Raw genomic sequence first — 27,042 nt, 5'->3', positions numbered from 1 at the left:
TCAGATGGGAGAGAATGAGAGAGTTTGGATATACTGAAGAAAGTTGAATGTTTCACTAAGGGCAATGACACAAGTCTTATTTTGCTTTTCAAAGCTTTTTTTTTTTCTTTGTCAGCTTGTGGTACTGCTTTTAATTTATGTAAGATTTGTTTAACTTACAAAGTGGCCAAGAGTTTGTAGATGTTCTGAAGCCTTCTGGGTTTAACTCCTACAACTTTGTGTTGTGAATACATAACAAAATAATGAAATTACTCTTCTGTTTGCAGGATTTGGAGCACCATTTGGGTCTGGCCCTGAATGAAGTACAAGCTGCAAAGAAAACGTGGTTCAACAGAACAATAAGCTCTATAAAAACAGTGACTGGAGTCCAAGGAAAAGAGACTTGTTGAAAAGCAGTTCTGTCAAACACACCTTCTTAACACAACACCTTTTGTTGCCTTCCTTGGCCAGATGTTTAATTCTGTGATGTGAGAGGACCAGAATGTAAATATAATAGAAACACAGCATGTCAGGATTTCAATAGGTCAGTGATAAAGAGGATGGAAACACAAGAGAGGTTTTATTGCTAGACATGGGATGTTCATACTACTGATATTTAACAGGTGATGTAGCTAGATTGAAGCTCTTCAGAGAAACACTCCATTCTGCGTCTGGCTGGAGGCTTTTCACAGACTAGGTACGAGAACTTACCAAACCCTAATTGTTAAGTTTACATATGATAGGTTTTTTTACAGTTATAACCTTTTTTAATATTTTATTTGAAAGGAAAAGTGTCACTAACAAAGTAAAAAAAAAAAAAGAAAAAGAAAAAATGCAACAAAAAAAATACAACTTTATCAAGAACTACATCAGTGCCAGAAAGCAGTCCCCAGAGGTAGGAAATGGAGAGTAGGAGGTGACATGTTTTGCTTTATGAATGGGGATGATTTCAGCATTCCTGTCGAGCAACCCCACTTTGTTCTAGTAGATGCAGCATCCATCTCTCTGTGTTTGGCATTTCTTTCTGTTACTAATCAATTCTATGCAACTCTGGGCTTTTTTGGCATGGACTGCCAAACAAATTCGCCACCGGAGGCTGGGAGACTTTGTCAAAGTGCTAGACAAGAATAATCGGAATCGTTGGCAAATTTCTGTTTCACTTGTGTCATATTGTTTGATCCACATATCAACAGCATTCAAATCCCAAATCAGCACCAGGACTGCTGATAAGTACGAATTATGTGGATGGTCTGACATTCAATGGAGTCTGTCTGGGTTTTGTCAGGTTTCTGTTTTGTTTTTGTTTGTTTGTTTTTACCCGGCTGTAGCAGGCCTTCTGTGGAGCTCAGACAGAGCTCCCAGGTTTTAGTTTTGCACATAGGTATGAATGGGACAAAGAAACAATAAACTGAGATATATATGAGGCAAAAATCACAGCGCGAGTGTAGCTGCGAGCATCTCTAGCTGTCCAACTCGCTTCCCTGGTAGCGTTCTGAGGTGGTGTAGGTCATTTTTCACGCTCAATGCAGTTGCACTAATAGGTGCTAAAAGTGCTTGGAGTTCTCATTCCTTGGATTGTATTGAGTTCTCACCAGAAAGCTGTAGAATGGAGTTTTGCACCTTGTAATTTTTTTAATTTATAATGGTTTGTGTTATGCTGAAGTATCTATTGCATCAGTGGATAAATTTTGTGTGCAGTGTGAGTATAAGCTGGTAACAATAAGAGGCACTGGTTTGTATATAAAGATATTTGGTTTATTTTGTATTTCTACCTTTTTCTTGTTTACTGTACTAATGCTAGCTAATGTACTCTGTAACTACCGGATAGAACATGCTATGTCCAAGCTTTTTTCCTTAACTGCATACATTATCTCTATTGTTTAATACCAAAAAAAAAAAAAATACTGTAACTCCATCAATATTAGATGCGTGGACATTGTGGTAGCATAGTTGCAGTGTGTATACTTTATGAATTGAAATATAAACTAGTAAAATTGTATAACTATTTTGTTGTTTCATTTCATTTGAAGAGGAAATTATTAAATATTTTGCAATATAAAGCTAATTCTCGTCTTAAAGTAGAAGCAGTAGCATCTGTAGGCTTCTCCAAGACTGAAACCATAGTCATGCTGCAAAGGGCTTTGCTAAAAAAGACTGCATGTTCTGAGTGCTGCCAACACTGGTTTTATATAATAAAATCTAGGGTTTGCTTTGAAAAAAGAAACTGCAAAAATGACCTTGTGCAGCTTGAAACTTGTGACTCAGTATTTCTCAAACATGTCCAATTTAGAACTTTTTTTTTTCCATGGCCCTCCAAATTCTGCTTGAATCTGCAAAATAAATGTAGGCTATCTCTGCTTATCACCATCAGTAACAAATTCTGTGGGGTCAAGTGTGGTTCATGTCATCTTCAGCAGGGTTTTGTAGCCGTGGCTGAGCACGGGCTCAGCCGTGCGACTGCAGGACTGCACTAATTGGGTTGTGGGGCAGCTCTGCTCCCCAGCCCTGTGTTCTGCAGAGATAGCCAGGAGTACAAATGGATTCTTGTCACCAAAACAACCAAAGGTGACTCAGGAAGCAGCCCTGCTCTAGGAGGCTGCTGGGATGTCACTTTTCCAGCCATATTTTGCTTTAAAAGAATTGTATTATGTGGTTGTGTGTGGTCTCCACTTCTTTGTCTTCGCAGAGGTGGCTCCCTTGGTAAGGCAGCTCTGCAGTTTCTCAGTAATTGCAAACTTTAGAGAAAGTTTAAAGGTAAGTAGGGGAGAGGAGGAAGCAACCCAAGCCCAGAACACTTCATCCACTTGTCTTCCTCAAAGGGACTGGGAAGTGGTATAATAGTGTACTTTCCTCCAAAAATGAAGTACTTAAAGGAAGAGGAAAAGTTGCTTTATTGTTCAGATTTCTTCAACTCTCTAAATAAACATTACCTTCAAATCGCATGCAGCATATACTCCCCTCTTAGGATGGATGCAGAACATGCATAACTGTTTCACAGCATTTCATCTGAAACACTTTATAGTCAGTTTCCAGTCATGGATTATTTTAGATGCCTACCTGAAGGTTTTTGATCCCTGGAAATAAATATTACCAATGTATTTCACGTCCAACTCCATCTAAAATATCCACAGCTAATTAAGAAAAATGGATTCAGTGCTGAGATGTGCATCTTTTGAACCACAATTACATGTGAAAGACAAGGAAGCAGGTCAGTTTTAAGATGAGGAAATTAAATTTGCAGATGTTCAAAACTATGAATAAGGAAGGTAGAAAACCACATTGAGTCAAAGCTGCTTTAAGCACGAGTATTTTACAGCCGTGTAAGAGAAAAGGAATGAGTGTGTTTGGTAGCATTTGGGGCATTAATGAGATGGTTATTTTCTGGTAGTCAATCACCTTTCTGTTCACATGTGCCTCAGCTGGGTTTGAGTACTGAACTCCAGCTCAGTGCCAGTCTGCTGATGCTGGGATTTATCTCCTGTGCCCCAGGCTCCAAATGCTTTGCGTGTTTGTGCTGTATCATTAAGTTCCGATGGTCTCAGTGTGGGAGCTCAAGTGTCACAATCTCATTTGTGTTGCAGAACTTCTTGGCAGCTCAGGGTCCGCAGCTGGAAGTGGATATTCAGGATCTATCAGAAAGTTTTACCTTTAAGCATTGCTGGTAAGCCGTCTTGAAATTTATATAACTACCTCCCTGACTTTTTTTAGCTGCCCTTCTTATCTGTGGCAGTGATATAAAGTTCCTGTTATCAAGAGGAGGATTTCACTCCATCTGTTCAACAGCTTGGCTCACATTCATCCAGCCTAACTTTAGACACTTCGGAGGTGCCTAACATAAGAGTTTAATCCAGGGAGGTTTTCCAGCCCTCGGCAGGCGCGGGGGCAGCACTGCAGGCGGGCAGCTCACCCAGCCTCGTGCCCAGAGGCCTGATGGATCAGGGAAGCTCCTGTGAACCCACGAACTCAACTGAGAGTCCTTCCTAAATTAAAAAAATATACTGAAAATGAGCCATCACTGGACACTCAGGGGGTTGCTTTCAATTTTTCCTCCTTTTTCCATGACTGTATTGTGCAGTATTTTTCCTTCTGTATTGCCAAAGACTATCAAGGTCTCTTCATACAGATTTTGCTAGAATTTACCACTGCACATCCTAATGCATTTGAGCAACACAGGCTTGGTTTTGCTGCGTTTTCTGCATACTAACGAACACGACAGCATACTCCGGGACTGAGGGCTTTCCCTCAGGGTAGTCTGGCCCCAGGCACGGTAGGAAACTCGAACTGTGAGGCGAGCAGGAGGGCTCTGCGCGGGAGCCATTTTTGTTGGGTTTAACATTGAAGTCAAGTGTTTCCTCATGGTGGTCTAAGTTCCTGCTGACTGGGGGGTGAGTGGAACCAAGCTAACTGAAGTAGAACCGGGCTGTCTGAGGTGGATTTAGCTGAGGACGGCGTCAAAGAGCACCCCGGACCCTCCGGCTCCGAAAACCCGGCCGGGCGCCGCCTCAGCGCCCTCACGGTTCCCGCGCTTTTCGCGGGGGCGGGGCGCGCGGGGCTCGCGGCGAGCTCTGATAGGCTGGCGGGTGATTGGCAGCAGGAGCAGCCTTTGGGCGTCAGGGCGGCCGGGGCGCCATTTTGTTTGCCGTGAGGGTTGGGAGAGCCGAGGCGCGGGGCCGGGGGAAGGAGCCTTGAAGCCCGGCTCGGGCCGGGGCTGCCCGGCTGGAAGGAGGTGCGGAGCGCGGGCACACTGCTGAGCTGGGCTGGAGGGGAGCAGTGGCCCCCGGGCGGGGCGGTGCGGTGCTGTGCTTCATGAGGGAACCATGCAGATCCTCGCAGAGCTCTTCCGGAGACTGTGGGTGTTAGAAGAGCACCAGGGCAGCGGAGGACAGCAGAGCTTTAGATCCAGACAATAACTGGTGGAAATGAATGGTACTTTGGGGAAAACCTGTACAGAACTTGTAGTGCATTAATGGCCCTTGCGGAGAAGAGGTAGAGTTTTCCCTTAATTTGCACGCGGTTTAAATGGCCTCGTCTGTTCTTTTCTCCTTGCAGCCACCCCCCAGGCCCCTCAGGCTGAGGCAGGCAGTGAGTTCTTCCCATGCAGCAGCAGCAGCCTTTCAGCAGGAGGGTGGGTGATGTTCATGGCAGCCTGTCACAGGCGGGTCTGAGCTGAGGCCGCCTGAGGTGGAAACCTTTGAAATAGGCCGTGAGAGCTAATAAAGTGGAGCTGTTTGATCTATAATGTGATGAGTGGCTGCCGTGGGCTGTTCTCCCCGTGGAGAACCTGCATGAGAAGCCAGTCACACCACTCGCTGCTGGTTAAGTAATTCATGGGTTGCTCCAGCCTGTTAGAGGATCTGGTGAATCTTGGTAGTGTTCCAATGCTGGGAGTATGGAAACCTCAAATAAGAAAAAATAAATCCACCTCTATAAATCTTAGAATCACTGAGTTCATGCTTGGACAGATGTTAAAGGGAGGCTATTTCTGTGTAGTAACTAGTGAGTGTAGAAAAAATACTGCCGTAGCTTATAGGTTTATACATGCAGTGCATACAAACACATAGGATAAACTCTGCTGTAAATAGAATTTTCTGATTTCTATTCCAGAAGTAATGGGAGAAGAATATGATTTATCTGATTTGCCCCTGAGAACTGCAGAAGCAGTTTGCTAACCAAATAGTGAAATACCTTGTATTTTTAATTAATTTTACTACAGTGTTTGGTCCAAACTGGCATAAACTAAATTGCCACGGATGGCATTGTAAAAGTCCTGGATCCTGAAAAACTTGTAAAGAACAATGTTAAATAGCAGGATTCTTTACAGAAATCATCTTTGTTGAACGATCTTGTAATGTGGAATTAAATGTTCTCCCTGTTATACAGAGCTAAAGTCTATTTTCGTAAAATTCAGCGGTTAGGTAATTCTAGCAATGAACTAATAAAACCAGAATCTGTCAGGATGCCAAATAGCATCCAGCCAGAAATGCAGATTTAGGTGCTCAGGAAAAACTTCTGCTCTGTGTGGACTCTCATTTCCTTCTAGGAAATTCGAAATCTACAGTGTGAGTGATATCCGGCGTAAAGACTAGAACATTCCATATTGTTCTCCTACAAATCTGATCGGAAAGTTGTATTATGTCCTTGTACAAAAATGATCTGCTAGGAGGAACCGTAGTAAAATTGAAGTGTCTCGGAAGTAAATCTATGGGATGTGTTTCTAATACACCTTGAACTTGACTTAAAGTACTGGTAAATAGTTCTTGTCCTTTGCTTACTATTAATGGTTGAGATAGGAGATGTAGCAAACTTTGTAACAAAAGTTTATCACAAGTTTTTCAGAATACAAAAAACTTAAAATGTGTATTGGTTAAAATGTTAGGGCAAAAGTATTTTTTAGCAGCTTTAGTGGCTTGAGTTACAGCTGAAGGTGGCATGACTTGGTCTCTCATCATCTCACCTGAAGGGCCCTTGGTGTGTGGCTTAACATGGCGGTCACTGGAGGGGATCAGGAGTCCAAGTGCAGGATGTTTTATGGCAGTGAACAGGCTGGTTCCCTTATGGAGTTGCAGAGGTCCGCCTTGATCAACAGCTTGTGTGACACAAGTCATGATTTTTAGGAAGGGGCTGCAGTGTTTAAGATGGAATCGCAGCCACACTGGGCTCTGAGGCTCCAGAAGGTGCAGAAGAGATGAGACTTGCAGGCTGCCAGCTCTGAGCAGAAGCCCTCCTCATGCTGAGCACAGTTAGTGTGTGCCATGAAAACATCCAAGCTCTGTGTTTAAACTCCCTGCTGGGAGCGTCTGTTCATGCACAGAGCTGGCAGTGTGATGGGGGAAAGGAGGGCGTTGGAGCCACATTTGTAAATGTCATTTGGGAGGGGACACTGGAATGACCCCTGATGCAGTTTTCTGATCTGGCTGGTCAGTTTATGCCACGCAGGGAAAAGAAAGCTGCTGTGCAGATTTTATTCAATTGCTGTGCCTGAGAAAAGGTAGTAAAGGACTCGCTGAGATGACAGTGCTGTGCCACTGTCAGCTGTCACTGCATAAACAAAAGGGGGTTATCAGTTCTTTTAAGAACACAACAGCAAACCACTGTGGTTTTGGCACAAGTCTTGGCTGCCAGGAAAACAGGGGAGTGATTTAAGGCCTTCTGTGTCCTGGAGGTTATGCTAGCTTAAAGAAGTGGTTTGATAGTAATTAACGCTGGTGCACCAGAGAGAACGGGTGGGAAAGAGGAGGAGGATGAAGGCTGGCTGCTTGCAGAGCAACATGTATCTGAGCTCTCCACCTACTCAGGGCCTGCCAGGACTGCTGCATAATACCACGGGGAATCACTTGAGGAACAAGATTTTGTCTAGCATGGATGGGAAGGGATGGTGTTTCTGCACGATGACGACTGTGCGTCTCCCTGAGGTGGTCTTTGTGTGGTACGATGCAAACCTGCAGCCAGAGGGGCTGTGGGAGCTTGTGCCAGACTGCTGTGAATTATGGATGACATGGCTGCTGCTTGTAGACATGAACAGCAAACTCCTGGTGTGCCCCCAGCCTCAGCATTACAGGAATAGCCTGAACTCTGAATGTCTTTACAAGTTACAGGTGCTATGCATTCCCATGGTTAGGACAGAGTGAGGAGGCCAGTAATTACTGTAACTGGAAAGTTCTAAATTCCGTTCAAGTTTTCATTCATTTGATCTCAGTGAGAGTAGTAGTATGTACAGACAGAAGAAGTTACTTGTCTTCTACATGTAACAGCATCTTTCTCAAAACCACATAGTTCGTTAAGCCCAGGATAATTGACCTGAGCAGCTCAAACCCCTGTCCACATGCTTGCTTTGTGCTGGATGCAGGAGTCCTGTGGCTACCTCAAGACTTGCAGTATTGGCTGTATAGGAGTTTGTGTGGAACTGCTTTGCAGGGCAACATAATTGGATTTACTGAGCTGTATTTTGTCATCTTGCCCTAGTTTAGCCTTCCCTCTTCTACTGTAATCCAAAGTTACCCAGATTTAAAAAAAAGGCCCCTTTTAATGAATCAGAACCAACAGAGAGCTGAGCCTGCCTTTATTGCAGACAGGAAATCCTACCTTTGGTGTGTGCCAGCACCTAAGCAAAGGGGAAGAGGGAAGTGTTATTCGTGCAGGGTATGTGACCTTTTTTTGGGATCTAAAGGCCTTTTAAGGATTTTGCCCCATGTTCGTGCCCGGAGCAAGAAAGGGCCTTTTGTTGTAACTGTAACAAGAGTACACACAGGCTTTTTACAGCTTTACAAATAAATATGCTGGAACGTGTAGCCCAAAGTGAAGATGAATTCAGGACCCTGAAAGCAGTGGCAGCTCCAGTTTCTTTCAGTTGATTGTACCAAGGATTGGGGTCACAAAAGAGAAGGATAATTTACAGCTTAGCAAATGGGAAAAACTCTTTCTAGCTGACTTGCTGGAACTCAACCCTGCAGCAAACCACCAAAGTCAGCATTATGTTGTGAGCAATTAAGTGAGGTGACACTTCTTGCAGAAAGAGAGAGGGGTGCTGTTCTGGGCAGGTTTATAGATGCAGCACTTCTTTGCACATGGAAGTTACAGACTGGCTTGTTTGTTGCTTGGACATCAGTCAATCAATATTTTTCCCTGCTTCCTCTGTAATCAAATACACTTGTCCAAGGTGATGCTGATTGCAGCAAGATAAAGTGGACATCTTGCTTGTTAAGCAGATGGTTCCTTCTGCATGGATCCCTTCAGTGCTGTGCCAGCAGGGGATGGGGCAGTCAAGCAGTGTTGGGGAGGGCCGGAAATGAAGGAGCTTTCTGCTACAGATTTCACTGTGTGCATTCTGCTGCAGATTCATAGTGAGAGGTTGCCGAGAAAAAGTAGATGGACTTGGGTATTTGTTGGTTTGCAGGGAGGGGGGCAAGGATGGGGGGGGGGGGGAGGGGCTTCCTTGTTCTTCCAACCAAGATACTCTGTAATTGCCTGGGCAAAGTTACCGTAGCTACAGCAGGACAGGAGTAAAACTGAGTAGGAGATGCCAGGCATTTTCACGGTGAAGAAAGAAGGATGTGCCAGCCTCCTTTATCAGTCTAGGCCCAGTAAGTATTGTGTGGCTTCTCCCATGTCCCACTCCCATATGTGCCCCTCTCCCATTCCTGTGAGGCCACAGAATGCCCGCCAGCTCCTGGAGTGGGCCCAGCTCGCTTTGAGCTGTCACTGACCAGCAGTTGCCAGGCTGCTGCCAAAGAGCTTTCAGTCTTCTCAGCACTTCCGAGATGATAATCCCGAGGGAGCTTTCGGAATGACCTCTTAGTGAGCCAGCTAACATCAGGCATGAGCACAGACAGGCGTTATGCTAATACAGTAGGTAAGACTGACTTCAGTTTCAGTCAGGTGTTACCGATGTTTTCTTAAGTGACTCTGTTCAGTTCCTTGTGGATCTTACTTGTTAAATATTTGATACAGCTCCGAATTTTGAGTGACATGTAGTTTAGTTTGGTTTGCTACAGTTGTCCCTGAGTAGCTCTTTGTGCATAACTGACTTGTTTGCAGTACACCAGCAGACTGAGCTGGCTGCACACTGACCTGTTGAGGGCAAAAGTCTCAAGCCAAGTCCTGGTCCAGTTATCATACATTCTAAGTTGTGGGATTTCATGTATCTCATTTCATTAAGAGCAGTCTCAGTTAAGTCAGCTCATAACAGTTTTTAATCCCTTCTCAAGTCTGATCTCCTCTGAATTTGATTAATGACCTCTGCACTCAGACTTCACTTCAGCATTTCAAGACCAGAAAAGCACTTCTAAGAAAAATAAGACTATATGTTCACTGATTTCTCTTCTAGAGTAAAGCTGGGTTCTGTAACTCCAGGCAACTGGACATACGTGTATATTCCAGTAAATCTTACCATGAGTTGCAACCTCAAGCAAACAACACCAGCCACACAATTGTCATGTATCCCCAACTCCTGCCTTCAGTGGCTCCAGAGAAGGAAATTGCTTGGATTTGCTTTGGACCTCAGAGGACAAACTGGGACCACAGGAATTTAATGTTTAAGAAATACAGTGAAATGAGACGGGTGGAGAGAAGTTTGAGAGAACCTTCCTTGTTCTTTATATGTACTTCATCTTTTAAGAAAATAAACATCCAGTTTTTCTAAGTAGCTAAATACTAGGAATTGTCCAGATTTCTTTTTGGAGTGAAACTTGCCTTCCTGTCTGATCTCATCACGGCCTTCTCTGGGCTTTTCCGGTACTGCTTCCAAGGCAAACCCGCAGAGGTACTTGTGTGCAGCAGCCCGTGCCAGTTGCAATCCTGTAATGCTCTATTCACCTCTGTGAAGGAATGCATTCTGCTTGTTCCACCATAAACGTGCTTTATGTTTGCATCTGCAAGTCATCTCTGCTAACACTGCAGCCATCGGAAGCCTGTCTCTCCTTTCTGCTGAGCGAGTTACCTGACTCAGGCAGAATGGACCTCTGTGGTTTGGCTTCCCAGGCTTCAGAAACCCCTTGAAAGCAGTTTGCTCACTGTTAACGAACGCCCCCCCCCCCCCCCCCCCCAACAATCACTAGGCCATAATTCCTGTTTACAGAGATAAGTCTTTATTGGAGCTATTGGAAGCAAATGGGACATGGTTCCGGTTTTATATACAGAGAAGTCTGTAGCATTGGGTTACAACCAGTGGAAATGACCCGAGATTACAGTGCAGATCGTGTTGTGTACAGTCAGTAACAGTGGCTGGCATACAAACCACAGCACAGAAGCCAAATGAAGCCAAGTGTACAGGGTACAGCAGCACGGGAGGAAGCAACTGAAGGTACAAAGAGCGTTCCCTTTACATTTGCAGGCTTTTTTGGCTAGTGAGCAGATAGAGCTCAATTTAAAATTCACTGTGCAGTTATTTTTCTTCCCACTCAACTGCTACCAAATTAAGAAAATTTGAAATGTTCAAATTACATTTTTAGTGCTATAAATAGCCATGGTTGTTGCCAAATTACTTTATTTGAAATTGGTTTATTTATAGTTGGGAATAGTTCAGTCATCATTGTTCTCTACTGATTACAAATTGGGAGAAAACTGAAGTATTTTGAAAGTAGTCTGTAATTAGACCACAAGGATCTCTTGTACTTCATTTGGAAGTTTAATTCTGGGTAACTTCTTTTGAGAGAGATTTATTGCAAAGAAAGATGGAATTGTCCACCATATTACTCATTTGTGGAATTCGTTCATAGTATTTAAGGTTTAGATAGTTTAAAGGTCATACTTCTTTTTATTCAATGCCATATCCAATCTTAGTTTAAAAATAAACACTCCATCCTCTGTGGATAAATAAATCCATCTCTTGGCTGCAGGTCAGACCTCTATTGGTGAAAGAGATTTAGAAAAATAGACCTTTTCTTTAACGTTTAATATGCTGACTCACAAAGGAAGAGTGAAATTCATTCAAGTCTAGAAACAAATACAGTACAAGTGATTTATAGAATTGCGTTCCTTCCCTCTACTAATTTGCTGAGCATGAAACACTGCCCCAAAGCACTGCCTCTGTCTTTTCCTTATCTTGGAGAGGTAATTATCATCAGAAAAGTCACATCATACTGCACTGCCAGATTTCCTGTCAGAAGGGCTCTCCCTCCTGAGGAGTCTTTGCTTAGGAATTCTTTAGATGCATGGATGGATGTGGTTTGGGTTATACAAAGGTGTTATTTCAGCCCAAATTAGCAGCAATTTAAATTGATTGGACTGATGGTGATTTTTGGTGGGTGGAAATTCAACCATTAAAAAAAAGCCTATGAGTTGGCCTTGGAAAACACCAGCTTTTCCTCAAAATCTCCACTTCTGAAACTGCTTGCCATTGATGCCCTTCTCAGCAAGGGGCTGGTACATGTGGCAGTACAGGTTTCATGCTCAACTTTGTCACTAAGAACTGGACAGGACTTTAAAAAGCATACAGCCCACTGGGACTTGCTCTGCTGTAGTACTTCAGTGCTTTGGAGAGCCCCACCCCCAGCAGTGTTGCTCTCTGAGAAGTGCAAGTGTCCCAGCCTGGCTCTGGAGCAGCTGGAGGACGGGTGACATTCCGGAGCAGAAGCAGTAGTTAAGCACCAGTTACTGGCCCCTGCAGAGGCTCAAGAGAACAGAATTGCTTCGTAGAGAGCTGGTCAGCCTAAAAAGCTTAGTCAGTTTGATCAATAAATATTGACTTAGGGTTAGGATGAGAAATAAGACACTGCACCTTGGAACTGGAAGACAGAGTCAACTTCCTCCTTTTTCTGTCCAAAAGAAGACTGGTTCCAAAACATTTGTCCTTAAGGACCTCTGCAGTGCCTGACAGATAATTCATTATGCATGTATGAATGTACCTGTCCCCTTCTGCAGGGAGGAATAAATGTATGACTGGACAAAGCTTAGATGCTTTTTTCTGTGATTTTTTTTAACCATCTGCTCTGTGTCATGTTGTCCCTGAAGTCATGGTTACCCACTCCTAAATTATTCAGCATTGCCCAGAGAATGGCTCTGTAGTTGAATATGCTCTCTGCAGTACAGCCTCCCTTTTCTTCCAGTGTATGCATATTTCCATGCAATAGATGTTATTAGAAAACTGCACTGTCTTTATCCTGTTATTTTGAGCAGGGAAACAGTGATATGAATTTAAAAACACAGGAAAGAATCTGTACTGCAAATCAGAATTTTTAAAATTCATAGGATCACTAACTTTTCAAAAGCTGTACTGCTCTGAATGCCGTTCTCTAGCCCATCATTATTCTCCTTTGAGCAGAATGACCTTCCATCTGCTTAGAAACAGTTCTTTGTGAAAATAATGACAGAAGAATAAATACTGTCTCTCCTACCCTGACTTTGTTACTTTACAGGACACCCTTACAGGACTCACATTCTGTTGGGAGTGCAACAATACACACATTTCGGTATGCATAGATCATTAAATTGTAGCAATGCCAGCAGTAAAGCTAAACTTGCCAAGATGTCCTGTTCCTCTTAATTAAGCTTGATTTATGTGTGCCTGTTGACTTAAGATGCAGTTAGTGTCCACTGCTGAGATGATGCAGTACCCTGAGTAACTTTTTATTGATTACGCTTATGCAAGCTTGTGCTTTTGCAAGAATACAGAAATGAAGCTCGAAGAAAATAAAGAAGTACATCAGGTTGTTTCCATGGAATACTGTTAATCTATTCATAGCAGCTTTGAAGTATGAAGTTAAAACTTACCTTCTGCTCTACTCCCTTGAAACAGATGAGTGCTATGATTAACTCCCCTTTTGCTTAAAAAATAGAAGTGGATAGAATGTCAAAATACACTTCGCTGGTAAGATGAACCTACTTTGTCATAACGAGTTACACCAATATTGGTGACCTGAAATGTGTACATTACACAGGTCATTGTGGGAGCAGTATCTACTTCCCCTTGTTGCCATGCTCCTCTGTGTAAAGGCAGCTTGTCTAGAATACTGTGGGCATTGCAGAAATAACTTAACTAGTATTCCTTCTGAGGAAATTACTATTATTCCTTTCCCTCCCAAAATTCTTTTGCATGCTCTGTCTACCACCTGGAACTGTCTCCCCGTTTTGGGTAGGGCTGCATCAGGAAACAAATTTGGCCATTGGATTTCTCACGTTCCTCCTCTGGAAAACCTGCAATCCTGGACTTGTTTACTGAACACAAAAAAGAAATTAATCTCCTGTAGCAACATCATTAGCAACTTTTAGCCTGCAGTATGGCTACCTTAAACCTCTTACCTAATTTCTCACTAACTATTGGAAAAGCAATTCCATCTCCCCCTGCTCATAGTACACAAGGCTGCTGGCTTTTCCCAGCACACATAAACCTCCTGGTTTTACCACAGACTCTCTTGATGGACTTTGAAAAGGCAGTGCAACTTTCCCTCCAACTTCCTATCCATGGTGCTCTACCTCTAAAACTGGAGAAGGACATTCTACTTCCATTGTTACCTTTTCTCTCTCTCTCCCCTCAGTGCATTCTACCAGGATTAGACACGTTCAGAAATCTGTTCAAGCTGATGCTGCACTACATCTCATGAACTGCAAAGCAGCATAAGACAACTGGTGCTGCTAGATCCTGGTAAGAGGTATGAATGAGGCTTAAGTTTAATTAATTAAAAATTAACTGCAGCTCTTATTCATTCCAACTCTCTTAATATTAACCAATGAAGGACAGCCAGTTACATTCAATTAATGCCTTCTAAAATTGTTATTTGTTCTACTAGAGATAACAGTCCAGAGGTTTTCACAAACATGTAGTTCTGGCTGGTGAGAAAACATTTTGAAGTTGTTTACTTACACAGCATAGAAGAGACTGCAGCTTTAATTATCTTACTGCCCCAAACTTTTGAAGTTAGAAATTAGATAAATTCAGTCTCAGATAAATTCAGTCTCTACAGTTAAAATTTTTATATGCTCTTTACATTCTTACAATTCTCACTTACTGGTGGATTTTTAATTAAATAGGGAAGAGTACTCTCTCCCTGAGAAGGCTTCAGTCTGTACAAGTGTTTCTATAGACTAGGCTTGATGGGTTCTTTTCAAGTATACTTAACTACTAAACTACCTGTGGTACAGTATATATGACCTTAAATTGTAGAGTTAAGGCACCAAATACAAGATAAAACAACATCCAAAGTAAGAGATATGCTTTAGAACTGCACATCTCCACACACCACTTTTGGACATTCAGCTCCTCATAAACGTCAAGGTAAACAATGTTGTCTGAATGTTTCATGCAATCTCAGGAACTGGAGAAAAAACCCCACTTTACTGAATTTAAACCTTACTGTCTGATGAACTTTACTCTTACCTAACTCACAGTAAAGCACTGCCTTGCCTACACAGCATCAGACAGGTCTGGCAGGAAGAGCCCCGTTTCTCCTGGGAAACCCCAGAGAGGAGTAGACAGAGGAATGGGCAGATGTGTCCTACTTGTGCTTTTGTATTACGTCACATATCAGTTACAAACAACAAGTGAATCAGTCCCATCTCTATGAGCAGAAAAAGGAAGCACCAGAATACCTGGACATAAATAGGTATGGATTCAGATGACACAAATAAAGCTAAGGAGACATAACTCTGGGGTTAAGTAATAACAGTTTAGTGATGACAATTCTTTTAATGCCAAATACTTAACCACTAACTTAAATGGTTTATGTTCAAAAGAAAGTACATGTGAAACTGCTGCCGTGGTCCATAGGCACAGGACTTCAGTGCTGGGTTTCTCTGGTGAAGTGCTCTAAAATGACTTCGGCAGAATTTCCACTTCCAGTGGAATGAAACCAATGAGCTGTTAGACAAGCTGTCTCCTGTACTGACAGTGGATTCAGCTGCACTGTCTCTTTGCTTTGCTTTAAACAAGTCAATAAAATATCTCATTTTTCACTGGGTTATTCAGCAGGAAGCCCAAGAGGGTCTGTGTGCTGAACATTTGAGCTGAGTTACTGTATTTTGAGACAGAACAGCCATTCCTAACAGAGCTCCTCAGTGTGCACAGCACAGAGCTCATTTTCATTCTTTTGATGCCAGAGATGGGAGGTCTTAGTCAGCTTCATGACTGAGAACAACAATCTGAATTTCACGTATACACATCTCATCATGTATCCAAAGGAATCCACAGCAGCAGAGCTCCTGTGCTGTTTCCCAGAGCCACCGGAAATAGGGGCTGTTTTTGTAAGCTGCTCTGTGACTTGGAACTCAGTGAGGCTGAGACATAGTTTTCCCTTCATTAAGTAACAGGCAACTGTCTTAGAGAGAATTTAGCTAAAGGCAAGAAGTTCTAATACCAAGTGAGCATATCTTGGCACACCAAGCACAAGAGGCAGAAGGAAACTTGCAATTTTGTCTGAGTAAAGACTGAAATACTGTCTTGTTGTTTATACCGATCTGGAGGGATGTTCAGCAATCCCACCTCTAGACTGGCTCAGAAGTACAGATGCATAATTACAAATGAAGCAAGGAACTTTATTTCAGGGAGTTGGTGGCAGAAAAGACAGGGACTGCCAGGCTCACTCTCCAAGGGACATTCCCGGGACCGGATCAGAGGTGGTATGTTAAAGCTGCTCACATTTATTGCTGTCTTGGAGATAAAGAAGTGACAAGGGAATGATGTCCCATAGCTGAACAGCCAACAAACAGGAGATTTTTTTCCTAGACTACTTGAAAAATCTTTGTGCCCCTCCTCCTGCATTTTCTACATCCTAATAATCTGAGGAACTTGTTGTCAGGGAAATTATTCTCAATAGCTCAATGAAAGCAAAAGCCTCAAATAATTTTAGATTTGTGCACTTTTCCCCAATTAAGTTCTTTCAGGGGCTTGAGGGTACAGTCTTTTATTAAGACACACTTTAAATCTTTTTTTCCTACCAGAAGGCAAGTGTTCTCAAAGAAAGAATCCTTGTCTCCAGAGATCAGAGATACTGGAGCAGTTTTCAGATCTTTGTTAATGAGTAGAAATAGTCCTCTGGCATATGAATAAGTTGAAATATTTGTAGGAAAACTAGTTTCTCTGAAGTGCTTCACAGTCTGATTACAAGTTTTTAAGAATTTAGACACTTATATGTAACAATTTCATAATTTGAGAGAATCAGTTACTTACTGGGATACTAGAAGATGATCAGAAAAGGCAGGGCAGGAGGACAGAATTCAGAGAAGCAAAGGTATTAGCAGTGAAAATCGTGGCAGCAGCATTTACAGCACATTAAGTGAGGAGCCATGACAATTGCCGAATCATCTAATTAGCTCACACTGGCTACACGACAGCAAATTAGACAGATTAGGAACCACCTACCCAGGTACTAAATTGCCTTTGTGAGGGTTGGATTATGCACTGTGTCCAACAGAAATTGCTTGGGCAACCGAGGCCTCGTGTTACACATTCCCTTCAGGAGCATAGGCTGGCCTCCCTCCATCCAACTGGCGTAACGCCCAGGAATAAGGTCACGGTGTTCCAACTCCTGAATATGTGCTTAAGGAAGACAGCAAGCACTGGCAGAGAGAGAACACGATGGCAGGAAGCACCGTATATCGTGCTTTGAGCTAGCCAAGCCCTCCAAACCAGCCTGGTTACTCTAAACCCTTCTCTAGGTAGAGCATGCCTGGAGGAATCTCATGTGGCTGGCAAAGTAGGACTGAAGCAGACCCCTAAAGCTCACAGATATTATTCCAAATTCAATGGTAATGCCATTCATTTCCAGTATAGAGAACACATTAAACAGGTCAATTCTTTATTGTAAATCTCTGGCTTTTAATCCTTAAAGTGCCAGACACCATCTCCCAAAATACACATGATCATCTGGTTAGCTAAAACTAGCATTAAGGTGGGTAGTGTATAGGCACAGACTTTCCCATGTCTCCTATTTATAGATGTACTAATTGAAAGGAACTTTTTCAGAATTCTTTCCATGAACCAGAAATTCAAACTGTAAAATACCATTTCTACTTCATGGAAAAGATACTACAGAATTGGTAACACTACTGGCAGCTGCACAGAGCATACGGAACCAGGTTTACATGTTTGGCTCTTGGGTACATGCAGAAATACAAAGCTCAGCCGTAACACAGACTTCCAACCTCACAGAAAAGGCAATTCAGACCAAGCTCCTGTGAGGAGGCTTTTAAAAGGAAACCTACAAGTATTATGCAGAAGAAATGAGTTTCTAGTTCTGCCTTAGCAAAACAGTGCTTGCCACAACATTGGTGAAGCAGATGTTACCCAAATTACTCATCAGATAATAGCCTGATACTAGGCTAAAACCTACTGATAGAATTGGCTGCTCTCTCAAACACCAGTACATCAGGCACTTCAGAGCCTACTCTGTGACCCTTCAATACATGGGACTATTTTGCTCAAGTTCCACATCAATGAGAGGGGTTCCCAGGCAATTTTGTACCTTAGGGTCTTACCTCTGATTCCAAGTGGCTGCAGAACCCAGGATTTAGGAGTCTTAAGTATGGAAAATGGTTCTCTCGTACTGAAAAGGGAAGCAGTAAAGGCAAGGGGCCATCTCACACATAAGTACTGCAATGCTATACTGCATTACAAACAGCAGGGTATTAGACAAATCTAGAGAAAAAAGATCCAATGAAGTTGAGAATTTAAAAAAAAACAGCAGGAGAGTGGAAAGCTTAGGATTTTAAGAGTTAAAAGAGTGATGACAGAAAAATACCGAAATCCACAGTTAAAGCAATTCTGATGGAAAGAAATACAGATGGATTAAGCTGCCAAGCACAGTCCACAAAGAAGCAGATCAAATGAGAGTCAGCAAGATGTTTTTTAGCAGTCCTTGATGTGGACAGCGCTTGTCAGGCTGACAGCAGTTAAGCTTAGGAAAGGAATATTCAGGAGAAGTTCATTATAATGCACCTTAATGCATATAAAATCCAATCTGAAGGAGCAGAGCAGCCTGCTGCTCCAGGATCAGCACTGCTGGGCCTGCCAGGCTCAAAAAAGGACTGAACTGTAGGTGAGCTGCAGATCCAGCCCTGAGTTTGCACCTTGAAGATAACAGCAGATGGAAACCTGCCCCCTGAACAGCAAGGACGTTCTGATTGCTCATCAGTTGTCCTGCAAATATCATGGAAGGATTATGTGCTTCCAGGGCCAGCCCCTGGAACAGTTCCTCAGTTCATTTCCCAGGGGCAAGTTCCTACTCACAGGAGCAAAGCTGACACTATTGAACAACTCTTTTTCCCTTACCAGCCTATGAATTATATCCAGAAATATCCTAAAGAATGGATAACCTATACATGCAGTTACTTAGTGAATTTGATGATTCAATATTAAAATCAAATATGGTTTATATTTGCTGTTAATATTTTGATGCAGACCTTGGGCTTGATACACCAGTACATATTCTGTACCAAGTGGTTTTCTGCTTGACACCAGTGTCAACTGTTACCAGTTAGGGGTTGTTCATGTTTTCATCTCGGAATTGAGACCCTAAAATGCTAATACATCATCATCAGCTTGCTCCCTTTTGCTTTTTTGTTTTTTAACTATTTTTATATAAAAAGAGTTGTTTCCAGCAACTTCAAGTACTGCAAGTACTGCACTTCTGGAGTACTGTACTATGCAACTTTGCATAACGCAAGGTTTAAAAGACAAATAAAAAAATAGTATTTTAAAACTACACATATCATGTGCACCAATAGGTCATAATCCAAACCCATTTTAAGTAAAATATCGCTAAAACATTTACTACAGAACTGAAAACAATTATTTATGGATGGCTGTATCCTAATTTCCAGCTGTAGAAAACCACAGCTAAGCAAATGATTCACGCAGAGATAAATCCCTGCCTGCCTGCCCTCCTGTCCTGCACTGCACCCACAGGAGGGAAGCAAACCTGGCTGCTTCCTGAATTAATTTGGCCTAATGTAATTTGATCTCTGCAGATTTTAACTGCTATATCATCAAAGTTGCTCATTCCTCATTTGGAGTTTAGCTTTAATAGTTTAGGGAAATAATTTCTCTCGTTATTAGTGTCACCCATCCCACATAGCCAGAACCAAGGTGTGGCATTCAGAGCAGGCCATGGCCTGGCTTTGGTACCTACCCAAGTGTATCCACAGGGATGCAAGGAATGCAGTGCCTGACACAGCAATTATCAACTTAGCTTTTTATGCTACACAGATGAAAAATATTTGAAGGAGAACAGTCTGTTGATAAAACCAAACAATTTCTTAAGTGTTAGGTGATATTTTCTTTTTTAACTGAAACTGGAGTATTTGAATTGGCCTTGAGAAACACAAAGTTGGGATTCAGACCTCTTTAAACACTTGAGTTAACAAGACATAATAAAAACGTGCCATATACAAGATTGTCACAGGTATATGAGATTTTTAGAAAAAAAGCAATAAAAATATTCTTTAAGCTGAAAATAAAATCTCTTACCTTTTTTATCACGATCTCAGCTTACAGTCACTACATTTCTGCTTATTTTATACAAGTGCATATGGCTATGAAGGTCCGGAGAGAATGAGAATAAAGTGGAATTAACCTGCTGAAAACTGCTTAGAAGTCTTAAGCTGCAACATATAGATGTTCCAATACCATTTAAAAAAACATTCACCTTTCAGTTATTGCTGATTGACAATCTCAAAATATCAACATACAAATATTCAAGAGGGAAAAAACTCAGTAAATTTAGAGCAGCAAAGTATTTTGAGCTGGATATTTCCCAAATACTGTGTTTCTTATCATTTGGTGATGATTTTAAGAGACACAAAAGCAGTCCACTTGATTTTCAAGTTCAGGCCTACATTTTTGTGCCTCATATCAATGATGTGGGGAAGAGAGAGAGAGAATACATCATTCAGTTACATTTTGGAAAAAATATGCTATTTTTTTTCTTCTGCCATTTTGCTACATTTCATGTCTGCTGACATGCACAATGGTACAAAGCACTGCTGCTTCAGGAGTGACCATTGCACGGCTCTGTAGCAACTTTTATAGGAAACATGCAAATACAGCATAGTATTAAAATTCTGAAGGACTTCAATAGTGAAAGTAAAGGCAGATTTCACTGCTTGAAGCAGCACTCGACCCGGGTTGTGCCTTGGTTTGGTGTTTGGATTTCCCCCCTCAACACACCAGTCCTTCCCCTTCTAGTGTAAAGAAATAACCAGGAGTATATACACATCTATTGCTATGTACCCAAAGAGAGGACTGTGGCTTGGACTAAGTATTGCTTTTCATTACATGGAGCAAAGTTCAAGAAGTGAGAAAAACTCTTTAAAAAAAAAAAAAAAGGAAAAAAGCTCAGGTTCCATGTCTGAAGTTGAGAAACCTCAAAACGAGCCACGTTTTTCTTGCTTTTAAGACATGTACAAAATGCCATTTGGAGCCACACAACCTGATGGTTCTAGAAGTCAGAGAAGAAATCTTGAGGGCCCAAGTGAATAATAAAAGGTGCGATGCTGAGAGGCTGGCAATAGGGACTGTCAATGAAAAAACCACCTACAGTGGGAGAAGAGCAGAGAAGCAAAAACCTCACGTTAATTTCTGAGACTGGCTGAAGCTAAAGCTTCATTTAAATTTCTCTGCTCTTTCAGCTGCAAGTGGAATTTTCATTGTAAAATGGGCACTTTGAATTCTTTGAAGGTATTGAAACATCTAACACTTCCAAGGTTACCACTTTCTAAACAAAGAACTGACAGCTCATTCATATTTTCAGTAAAGCAGAGAAATGTAAAATATGCAGCAAGGGGGCAAGTTTACAATGTGGTTAGTAACTCCCAACAAATGACAAAAAATAAAAAATGACTTCTATAAATCATCTGAAATGACTGCCATCATGTTGGAAAAGAGCATAGCGCCCTTCTTGTCTTTGAAATAAGAACAAGTTTTTGGCTTACAAATGTTCATTGAATAGAATTGGTTCACAGAATATTTTGTTTGGAATTTTACAAAGCTGGGGATTCAGGAAAAAAAAAGAAAACTACAAACAGTTGCCAATCAGGGGAACTCCAAAAGAGGGGGGAAAAAAATGTGTGCGGAAGAAGGATTCCTTTAATGAATATTTGATTAACAAAAGTGGGCTCTGATCAGCCATGCTTTTTCTGCTCCGTGATGGCTTCCTTTCATCCATAGGCCAGCAAAACAGATCAGTGATTTCTGAGCACCTCTCAATTTGGCTCCATCCCTGGCCCCTGCTCTGTGTTCCATGGGTGACACCAGGCTCACCCTCCTGGGCAATCATCTACGTTTTATTAAAGTACCACCGACACCAAACGGAAGCGAGAGCTACGGCAGAAGGAGAACCATGGAAATGTAAACACATTCCTAAGCACAAACACTTAGCTTAAGAATAACAGCTGCAGTTAATTCCAGGGTAAGCAGCTTGTTCTATAAGCCACCCCTTATTCAGCTTTTCTAGTATTTCTCTCCCTCTAAGGGGGCTGTGGGGAGGAGGAACTTTATGTTGCTTTAAGCACCAGTCTTAAAACACCCTCAACGCAGATAAAGCTCCCCTTGCCTCAGCAGCAGAGTCTGTTAGAGAACAGGGGATAAAGGCAAATCTTTGGAAGAGCAGGAACTAAAGCCAGCCTGTGGAAAAGCAATGGGTGAGGGCTGAGGAGAGAGTGCAACCAACAATGCTGCTTATTTGTGGGGTGATACCTTAATAAAGACCACTGGAATCCCTCATTAGAGCCCACAGCAGTCCACAATCCATGGAGACTCCAATCGTGGAGCTGGGGCCTGTCATGGAATTTCAGACAGGTGCACACACTCGTCATCAAAAAGAGGACTCTGGGTTTGAGCCCCAATTCTTAAAAAAGTACTGGCCTATGGCTGAAGTGTGTCACTTTTCACAGCAGCACTCAACAAGAACTGGGACAATTAAATAGCAAGTTTTCATGGGGACCTTGTTGCTGCTTTAGATTCTTATAAATGTAAGGGGGGAAAGGAGAACCTTTGGTTTAATACACAATTGACAACTAAAATGCTTTCTGTAGAAATGGTGGATGGAAAATCAAGGGTGGGCAGACAATCTTAAAAGTGAAGAAGGCCACAAGAACAAGTGGATTTTTTTTTCTTTTTTTTTTCTCTTTTTTTTTTTGTAAAAACAGAAAAGAAAGGAAAATGTGTAGCTTTTGAGCTCTAAAGAACCTGATGTAACATTATTGTTGTCCTTTCTCTGGGCAATACGGGTGGAAGGTGTATCCCTGGAATTGCATCCTTCTGTGGGAACTTCCTCTGTTTAATACTTGTTTCACAGAATGCAGCCTTATACAGAGACAGACTAATTCCCTTTGTTTCATTTGTTTTTCAGCATTTTGTGTATGAGTGAAAAGTCTTCTTGGATAATTAAGACTGTGTCTAAAATCACAGTTACAATATGCTGATCTATAAGGAAACTCAGGTACTGATGCTTAACTATAAAAAATAAGATAAAACAATATTTTAACCCATATTTTACTAAGTTTATTACACACCATAGTATTTACAAAGTTAAATGTTAACTGTAAAGTTTCTATCGTGTTGTTTGGGTTTTTTTAAATTTTTATTTTTGTTTTTTAAATAACTATGCCCTGCATTTAATAACCCTACAGCAAATACAGGTCATTAACTGAGTCTGTGTGACTGCATTAGGAAACAGGCAGTACTCTTGTGTTACAACAAAACAGTTTATTTGTGATCAGTGTTTTATATTCTATACATCCTTCACAAATTTAATTTTACATAATCGGATACTTCATTTAAAACGTAAGATTTAAGCTTCTAGTTCTTCCCTATAACAGAAGGCTGGTATAAGTTATTTGAAAATGAGGTAACATTTCACAGAACATTTTTTTCAAGTTTTAGAGAACTAAATTTGCATTTTGTTAAAATCAAAAAGTAGGAAAAAGATGTTTCTTTACAAATGACTTTGCTCAAGTATGTGTTCAAAGAAAACAGGATAAAAAGGCTTTTTTTCTTCTAACATTCTGTACTGTACTGTGTTGTTCAATCAATAGGAATTAGCTTCTGCCATTTGCTAAAAGAATGAGTAGTGGGGAACAGGGTAAGTTGGGAATTTCATAACTGGTAACAGAACCATTCTCTTGGGTAAACCTACAGAGAGAAGAAAGGGAGAGGACTCCAAATAAGTTCAGCAATCCAAGAAAGTCAGATAAGAGCTTACAGTAGTGTTCTCATTAACCTTTTCCAGATCAGTCAGTCAATGTGATGTCAGGGTGCATAGTCCCATAAACAGTAACGCTTCACCACTTTGCACTATTCCAGACAGATGGTTATAGCTTGAAGTCTGCTTTATTTTTGTCCTGGTGTTTGATAAAATTAAAGGAAGTGATATTCTCAAAAGCAGAGTGTGTATTTGGACTTGAAGCTCTATTTCATAATCTTTATGGTAATTAATCTCTACTAGCTTGTTCTACGTTGAGGTAATTTCACAGGCCAGTTGCAATTGCAGATATTCTAGACAGGCACTGCTGTGCATAAAATACAACTCACAGGGAAACTGTTCAGCAGTTTTGATCAGCATCCAGGTAGGTCAGCCAAAAATCAAGCACCTACAGTAAATTCTGCATCTGCTTCCTTATTCTGCACTTCCTCCCCTGTGCTGGAGGAGCAAATCTGGAAAGATTGACATCTTCCTGATTGCATTATTATTTTAGAGTTCTTGTGGCCTCACAAACTTCTGCACAATTAAACGTTTGTTTGGTTTTTTAATCTTGCCTATTTAAATTCTAGTATTTAACCTATGTATCCATTTAGAAATCACAAAGCAGCAACAGCAGGTATTCCAGAGCACCAGATGATCAAAGTGAAGTTTCCCAACATGCAACAGCTTACAAAGGCAAAGAGACATGTTTACCTTACAGCCAAAAAGCATTATCCCAGAACTTTGCATCACAATCATAAGACATTAGGAACAGAAACTCTTTATGTGAAAAATGGGGGCATCCAATTCCACAATGCTTTGAAGTCAGTGATATGTCACATATACACAGCTAAGTGCTTAAGATCCAGCTCCCAAAATAGGCACAATGAGGAAAAAAAAAAAAAGCACGAAACAGAAGGAATGAATGAAAAAAGCAAGAAAAGCTTTAAGGAAACTTGGTAACAGTTGTATTCCTGCCTTCAGCAAGGAAAGGATTCTTCATATCACAGTATGTCATTGCTTGTAAAAACACAGACATGCAAATACCACTAATCCTAGTTACAGTATGAGACTGTTGCTTGGAAAAAACCAAGGGATTTTTTTAAAAATCCATACCCCAAACTAAATTTCCTTTCATTTTTCCCTGAGAAAACATGTTGCTGTTCCTTGTGTCATGCACCACAAAGGACAACACTCCATGGGACAGCCCTGCTGCCAGCTGCCCTTGTGTCAGAGCATGGGGCCGATCAGCAGGTATAAAACTGGAGAGGTTTGCTCCAATTCTGAGGGCAGAATTCCACACTGAGCACAGCCTGTGGGCCCATTCTACCTCTCCTTTCAGTATAGAACTGGACCAGCTGGTCCCAGTCAGGCAAAGCAAACATTTTCCATAAAGCAGCAGCATTTTTGCCCTGTTAGAGCTCATACCTCTAGAGAAATCATGTAATCAACATTTCAAAATATTTTTAACTTTTATAATGACATCAGGGGAGTTGGTATTGCCCAAGTTAGACAGATTTGGGAGGAAAGACTTACCACAAATGATAAAAAGCAAAAGTTTCCCATATGAAAAACTCAAGGCCTTGAAACATGCCAGTCATTTGAGCAGCAGACTGTGACCAGTCCCTGCCACAGGACAGGCTGGTGGGACTAATCCTGGTGGGCTCACGTTGTGTGTGCCAGGACATATCACTGACTCCAAACTGCCCTGCTCCCATTGCCACATAAACCTCATTCAAAGTAACCAAAAGGGCCGGTTAGAGGAATGCATTGTTAGTCCAGTGTAAAACAAGCCAGTCGGGAGGGAGAAGCCGAGTTAAGAAAAACCCTTCCATCACAGCTCTCTGGTTATCAGCTCATTTTACAATCTCCATGAAACCAGTGCTTTGCCAGCCTAATATAACATGTTTCATAGTGAAAAGCATTGTGGCAAATGACTGTGTCCTGGCTGCCTCACAGACTGATTGCTACCAGTACTAACTACCCAAAACCCATCCTGGAGTCCCAAGCAGTGGTGTTTTAGCCTGCGGGGGTGGGGGATATTTGCCCATAGACTTCAAAGATTTGACAGCATTAAGGGAGCTTTGTCCACAAGTCACTTACACTTGGGGACAAACATTTCACCAATGTTACTGTAATGCCATTTAGCTAAATCTGGGTCAGAGATGCTGAAATAGGCCCTTCGGTAGTCTTTGAATGGAGCACAGACTGGTTGTAAAAAGTAAAGGGACTACTTTGACTGGGTTCCAGTATGAAGGGAACAGGCAATTAGAACAAGCAGTCCTTCCACAGACCAGGCAAAGCAGAGGCAAAAAGCTACTCCAACCAAAAAAGAACCACAAGGTTATGGCGTAAAAGTGGTGTTGTTGTCATGGTTTAAGAGCTTAAATCTCTTTGAATTTCTCCTTGGACTGTCACATTTGGACTGCCACAACAGTTTCTGCATAATTTCTACCGTGTTAATTACAGGGCTGTACGTACCGTAGGCTGGTGCCGCTGTGCTGTATCCATATGGTGCTCCATAGCCTGCAGGGGAAACGGAGGAGGGAGAGGGGTCATTCCCTGCACTGCCTGTCAGTGTTTGCACACCTGCACATGGGCACGGACCCCGTGCCTGAAGCAGGAGCACAGCAAAAACAAACTCACACCAATAAATACAAATATTGCTGAAAACACTACAGTGTTCCTATGTGGTGGCCTGAAGAACAAGCTACCAGGGACTTCCTCAAGCCTCAGCATCAAAGAGTTAAAATTCCCTATTTCATTTCCTCAGCATTTTCCACCAAATCCCTCAAGTCTGCACTGTCAGAGCATGGAGCTGGTGTGACACAGACATCCCATATTTGCTTATGTTCTTAAAACACAAGTGCAGTCTATGCAGAGAACAGTCATTTTCCTAAATTTTCTTTAAAAAGAGGGGAATGCTGGATGCCTGTGGCAGATGCCACATCCCCCTCAGTAAAGCTCCTGTGAATTCTGCTATCTCTGCTATTTCTAACAGACAGAGTTCCACAGAAGACATTTGAACACCTCCACATAAACAGATCATTTTTCCCCAGAGAGCAGAGTGTGACTCTGAAGTGAGAGAAAAAGCAACACAGGTAACAGCAGCATCGGTTTCTACATGTCAGTAGTTCATGGAGGCTTTACAGGGTTTTTTTCCTGGTGAGACTACTGGTGTCACTCCAAAAAGCAAGAGATTTCTGAGAAGAATAGGGGATGGAGAGAAATAATCTATGAACGCCAAAGCAAATAAAAGCTTAACTACAGCAACTGGGAAATCAAACTTATTTCTGGAATAATTCCACACTGGCAAGAAGCATGCCCCTGGCAGGTTAAAGTGTCTCTTAAATGACTCCTCAGGCAGACAGACAGTTCCAAAAACAATGTTAACAGCCATTAAAAATGAATTACTGGGTTTTAATATTTAAAATGACATGACCATACAGGAACAATG

The 27,042-nt window shown here is 41.8% G+C and overlaps 2 protein-coding genes across 7 annotated transcripts in view; one reads left to right on the top strand and one right to left on the bottom strand.

Moving 5' to 3' along the window:
* Window positions 1-2,005, top strand: part of RABGAP1 (RAB GTPase activating protein 1) — a 62,989-nt gene extending 60,984 nt beyond the window's left edge. Inside the window, exon 26 of the mRNA XM_082295254.1 lies at window positions 267-2,005. Within this exon, the coding sequence (XP_082151380.1) occupies window positions 267-389 (123 nt within the window). The 3' untranslated portion in view covers window positions 390-2,005. The remainder of the gene's footprint in view (window positions 1-266) is intronic.
* An 18,411-nt stretch (window positions 2,006-20,416) lies between these two features.
* The window catches only part of STRBP (spermatid perinuclear RNA binding protein), a 49,882-nt gene continuing 43,256 nt past the window's right edge, over window positions 20,417-27,042 (bottom strand). For 3 of the 6 annotated variants that reach the window (XM_082295120.1, XM_082295121.1, XM_082295124.1), the window contains 2 exons: window positions 26,067-26,111; window positions 20,417-20,938 (listed from right to left, as the gene is read on the bottom strand). In XM_082295120.1, the coding sequence (XP_082151246.1) occupies window positions 20,844-20,938; window positions 26,067-26,111 (140 nt within the window). In that variant the 3' untranslated portion in view covers window positions 20,417-20,843. Of the gene's footprint in view, window positions 20,939-23,060; window positions 23,537-25,858; window positions 26,112-27,042 lie in introns of those variants that run through there. The other 3 variants (XM_082295122.1, XM_082295123.1, XM_082295119.1) reach the window with 2 other exon arrangements.

Source organism: Coloeus monedula, assembly GCF_965178545.1.
Source record: "Coloeus monedula genome assembly, chromosome: 21".
Lineage (NCBI taxonomy): Eukaryota > Metazoa > Chordata > Aves > Passeriformes > Corvidae > Coloeus > Coloeus monedula.
The sequence above is the reverse complement of the archived record's forward strand: the minus strand, read 5'-3'. Positions and strand labels throughout refer to the sequence as shown.